At 43.7% G+C, this 5,274-nt stretch overlaps 1 protein-coding gene across 1 annotated transcript in view; it reads right to left on the bottom strand.

Moving 5' to 3' along the window:
• Nucleotides 1-2,243: 2,243 nt before the first annotated feature.
• LOC103479190 (leukocyte cell-derived chemotaxin 1-like) overlaps nucleotides 2,244-5,274 on the bottom strand; it is a 13,077-nt gene continuing 10,046 nt past the window's right edge. Inside the window, exons 5-6 of the mRNA XM_008433486.2 lie at nucleotides 5,099-5,212; nucleotides 2,244-3,409 (exon numbers count right to left, since the gene is read on the bottom strand). Of these exons, the coding sequence (XP_008431708.2) occupies nucleotides 3,185-3,409; nucleotides 5,099-5,212 (339 nt within the window). The 3' untranslated portion in view covers nucleotides 2,244-3,184. The remainder of the gene's footprint in view (nucleotides 3,410-5,098; nucleotides 5,213-5,274) is intronic.

Below are 5,274 nucleotides of genomic sequence, written 5' to 3'. Positions count from 1 at the left end.
TCCGTGTACTGTGTTGTTACTGTCTGGAGTCTGTTGCGAACCGGACGGGAAGTCCCTGAACGCATCACTCAGACTCGGAAGATGGCAGCGTATTGGGACGGGGAGGGGGAGCCGCGTGCTGCGATTATACGCCGGCAGCGGTGAAATGTGGTCTCACTGATACGAGAGCAGGCGGTTGAGATACGGCTGACGCCTTGAGGACTGGGTTTACTTACTGCAGCGTGATCGGTATCGAGACGGAAGAAGCCCCCCCTCACCTCAGGTTGTTAGTCCAAGGACGAGGACGCAGTCGAAGACGAGGGAAGCGTTCGTACTGTAATTGCACAGGGTGTCKKKSSKTTTTTAAGAAGTCTTAAATTAATGTTTTAACATGTCTTAAATTCATTAAAAAAATTAAGTTGGTCTTTAACATGCTGATTGCAGCTCTTACGTTTTGTCTGGACAGGAGTATTTCATCATGTATATTGGAGGCGGCCAAATCGATACAAAATATCGATAATGTCGATACCAAGACCTTATCGGCTCGATATTAGAGTGGTAAGATCAATGCTTTAGTTCCAGCTTCCCTCTTCAAATTTAGTTTTATTTTTGTATTGCAGTTTCTAACTTGCTCTACCTGAAAGGTTCTATTGAGATTAGCTGGAATTATCTTTTTTTGGCACTTTATTTAGGAAAAATGCACACAAATTAAGTTAATATCATTTAAGTATTTCAGAGACACTTATAAATCTAATCCAAATTGTGTCAAACTAGAAAACCACCAGAAGGTCAGACATTTGATATCAAACTTGAATAAAAAGTATCGGTATCAGTATTGGTTTCGCCACTATGGGCGATACCAATATCGCACACCTCTGTCGTATATTCCATGCAATTTTGTTTTGTCGCAGGTTTGAGTCAGACATCTTTATTGCGTTCTGTGACTCAAGGCGGTTTAGTCTACTGCTAACTAGCTGCTAATACTCCCTAGCTAGCTAGCTACCTTTTGTATCCATCATGGGTAAGTTCAAATTTATTCCCAGTTATATAAATGAAGTTTGGATATTTCTGTGGAAATATAGGTATTAAATTTTATTCACAATGCTCTTAAAAAGGGTCTTCAATGTGAGTTGGTGAAACGGGCAGAAACCCGGTATGCAGCAGCAGAAACTGAGGGGGGGCGTCCAACCAAGCCAGGAGAGCATTAATATGGATCAGCCTCCCTAACCACATCATCAAGCCTCTCACACTGAGTTAAGTGTTAAATTCATCACACATCGTTTCATCTCTCCTGATGATCAAACAGCCATTTGTGACTCTGGATGGAACTCTTAGCTCCGTGACACTTTACTTTTCTCTCTCTCTCTCTCACACACACACACACACACACCTCTAGTATCCTTCACACACACACACAAAAAAAAACACACCGCCCCCATCCTTACCCCCTACCCCTGCCCGAGGCGGCTCTGCGACATCAAAAGGAGCTAAGCGCTTTGCATCGTGGGTAAGATCTGGGAGCGTGACGGGCTGCAGAGTCTTTAGTCTCATTAAAGAGTTCTAGATCTTCGACTCTCACATTAAAGAACTCTGGAAAAACTTTCTGCTGGGGCCTTTGGAGCAGGGACCAGATGAGACGCTTCTCAGAAAACACTGAAGGAACCCGGCGATACACGCAAGACGTGTGATCAGATAACATATATGCTTTTGATCTATAACAGAATAAAGACGCTTGAAACCTAGAAGTTTACTTAAAAAAAAAAAAGTTATTTCATGATATTGCACTTTGAAAAGTTTGGAATGGAGGTACAGCTACATTTAGATGGAAATTTGGAGGGCGAAAAAGCACGTCGTTTTGTTAAAGGTAACTCGTGAAAAGAGTTTAAGCTCATTTTATCTGAAATATCAACAGGCATAAGTATTCACACCCCTGGAGCCTCTACCAATGGATTTTATTTGGGTTTTCATTCAACAAAAAGGCGCATGGCTGTAAAGTGAAAGGTGTTTTTTAAACAAATAATCTTATAAGTGTGATGTGTCTTTACTCTGAAACACCCCTATTACAAGTAGCCTACAATCAGTCACCTTCAATTCACCTAACATGGTGGTGGAAGCGTCATGCTGTGGGGAAACTACAGACATCTCATATTTTTTACATCTATTTGCTTCATCTCTGGACGTTGGGCATTCTGGCATGAAAGTGTATCTGTGAATCTGACCAATAGTGAGAAACGGTGACATTGTAATGACTGCTTTGATTACGATGGAGCCATAAATGACTTCTCTTCCTGATTCTTAGCATTTTGTCACTAAGACACAGAAAAGATTGATGCCTATTAATATTTTATTGCTAAATCAGAGCCACCTGGAAGGTTATGGCCAATCAAATATTGCCTCTGTTTTTATTATTTGTGATTAAAACTGATTGAATTTCAGCTTGTTTTACATTTACAAAGCAAATCCTTCCATAYGCAGCTCTGGCTTCCAGTGGAAGGGTTTCATATGGGCAGTTACGCAGGGCGGCTTTAGAAAGGGGCGGTTCGCCCAAAGACAGGTTTTTTTTCCACCATCCTGTATTTAACCCTTCCCTCCWACTCTGCCCACGTACTCTGTTCATGCCGAGTTATCACGTAAAATCATAAAATCCCAATAAAACGTATTGAAGTTTCTCTTATTCAACATCGGAAACCTCCGGATGTACGGTTCTGTAAATCCACCAACTTCTTCTGGAGTCCTTTGTASATATTTATGTACAGAATTTTAGGCAACGTAAATCACTGGCTCTATTAATGCAAGCTTTTCCTACTACGCGTCTATATGAAGTAATGTCACCATCTCTGTTTTCTAGGTAGCATGTTGCGCTCTAACTCAGAAGACCCCAGATTAGTAGCTGCAGTGTGTGTGTGTGTGTGTGTGTGTTTTAACAGCATGAAAGGATGTGCCGCCACTGCGTTTGCCTTTCAGTGTCAGATCAGCTTTATATGCATCTAGAATTCATAAACACAGCTACTAATGCAAGTTGCTTTTGAACAAATCTGCTTAGACTCAGCTACCTACAGTAGATGTTATTAAGTAACTCCCCCCCTCCTTCTTTTCTTCTTCTTCTTCTTTTTTTTAATAACTTTTCCCTTCATCTCAGCTCCCTTTGAACCCCGTCCCTCCCTCCTGGGCTCTGCCACGTCTCGGGCGAGTACTGGTGATTTTCTCACACCAGCCCCATGATGCGCGCCACCCACCATTTGCAGGGCATGATAACTCTGCAGGCCACCCTGCAGCCTCGGTAGTGGTACGGCCAGGACTGGTGGCCGCCGAGCGGCTCGCAGATCCTCTGACAGTGGGTGTAGCCGCGGCGACACTCGCTGCAGCACACGCCCTGGTGGTCCAGCATGGGGTCGATGTCCGGAGCGCCCTGCTCGCCCTCCAGTCCTCGCTGCAGGGAGAGGAGGGAGGGGAAGAGAGCGGGAAGCAGTCAGACTTGAGTGGCTCATTTTCCTCGTGGGCATGTTTAGCAGAAAAAAAGATCTAATTTCAGCCGTGTTAAATATGGATTTTTCAGCTGGCAGGATCGGGAGGCAGGGAGGTCACATGTGGGCCCCCCYTCCCCCGTTAGTTTTCAGTTTAATCCTGCATGCAGTTGTCAGGGCTGTGATGAAAGGAGAGGAGGCTGGAAGGGAAGGGAGGATGTGTAAGTAGGCAGAGGTTGGTAGTAACTAGCTACATTTACTCACTTTTACTTGAGTAATATTACTATGAAGTATCGCTACTCTTACTCGAGTAAAATTTCTGGATGCTCTACCCACTGTAGAGCATCCACAGTGGGTGAGTAACTCACAGTTACTCACCCACTGTGAGTAACTTTACTGAATGAAGAACAAACACGTTTCAASCAAACACCCATTGGACACGTGCCTGAAGTTTTTGTTAATGTTTCCCATAAGTTTTACATAGAAAKAAATTKATTTGGAATAATAATTTTGCCTAATTTAATTATCTTATTTACATGAATTATTTTCATTTTGGTCTTTAACGGGGGCAGTATTACATAAAATCTACTTTKTTTTAGCTGTTGGATGTTGTTCCATCATCAAAAACGTTTGTTTGAGAAATCCTTTAATCTCCATGGCAACCATTCAATTGTGCAAAACACCTGGGGGAGGGACCTAGCCCTGCCTTCAACAACAAAGTTCCTCCGCAGAGCTGCAGTTTCCAAGCTCTCCTCCATAACGCCCCCACTCAGCTCCTTCAGACTAGCCAGCAGACATTAGCAAACACCTGGTGACACTGCATGTCTGCTGAGCTCATTGTAGGAGTTACTTCTTAGTGAAATGTWGGTAAAAAATGTTAAAGGATTAATAGAGAAGCAATTAACCTGAAGATGGAGTTTCAGAAAGAGGAATTTCTTAAAGAGACAGAGGCGCAATTTTAAGACATTAMATTACTAAGGCATATTTGATATTTACAGCMTTTTTATTGCCACTCAACTTAACATTACACTATAAAATGGCGYTATGCAACTAGAAAACACATAACACTGCCCCTTTAAAATACCAAMATTTCCACATAACATATTTTACTGCGTCTGATGATGTGATTTTTTAAATATTTAAACGATTCGTGCTTTGATCGGTTACTACAAACTATGCTTTTTTTTTTTTTTTTTTTTACAAAATACTTCTTTTTACTCTTGAGTACTTTCTTGGACAGCTACTTTGTACTTTTACTTAAGTAAAAACATGTTGAAGTAGCACTACTACTCTTGAGTACAATTTTTGGCTGTACTCAAAATTCTCTGTATAAGTATGGGGGCTGTTTAAACAGGGCAGCGGGGGCCACGGRGAAGAAATGCAGGGGGTTGAGGGCGATGAAATTATTCATACAGCCTCATTCCTGAAAAGGAAAGCTTTAGACAGCCGCGCGGAGAAAATACATACACTAAAAGATGTGCAGTGACGTGCCAAGCCCCTCCGCCGTGACCTCAGCATCTGCTGCGGCTCCCGTAGATGTGAGAAACTCTCCGCGGGGAAAAGGCCTTCTCAGGTAGCGCCCCTCGTATCCGAACGGACAGCTCGGAGCGCTCCGGCCGGATGTAAACACCGCGGAGGGAGCGCGTGTGACTCACCTGATAGGGGTTCTCCGGGTTGAACTGCGGCTCCTCGTCCTCGTGCTCCACCGCAGCAGCTGCCTGCCGGCGCTCKCGAGGAGCGGCTCTGCTCTTCCTCTGGCCGCCTGCAACACATCACAGCGTCACTATCTGACAGCGGGCCAAATGTAGGAGCGGAGTGGCACTAATGTCGC

The sequence above is a fragment of the Poecilia reticulata genome, linkage group LG17, assembly GCF_000633615.1.
Source record: "Poecilia reticulata strain Guanapo linkage group LG17, Guppy_female_1.0+MT, whole genome shotgun sequence".
Classification (NCBI taxonomy): domain Eukaryota; kingdom Metazoa; phylum Chordata; class Actinopteri; order Cyprinodontiformes; family Poeciliidae; genus Poecilia; species Poecilia reticulata.
The sequence above is the reverse complement of the archived record's forward strand: the minus strand, read 5'-3'. Positions and strand labels throughout refer to the sequence as shown.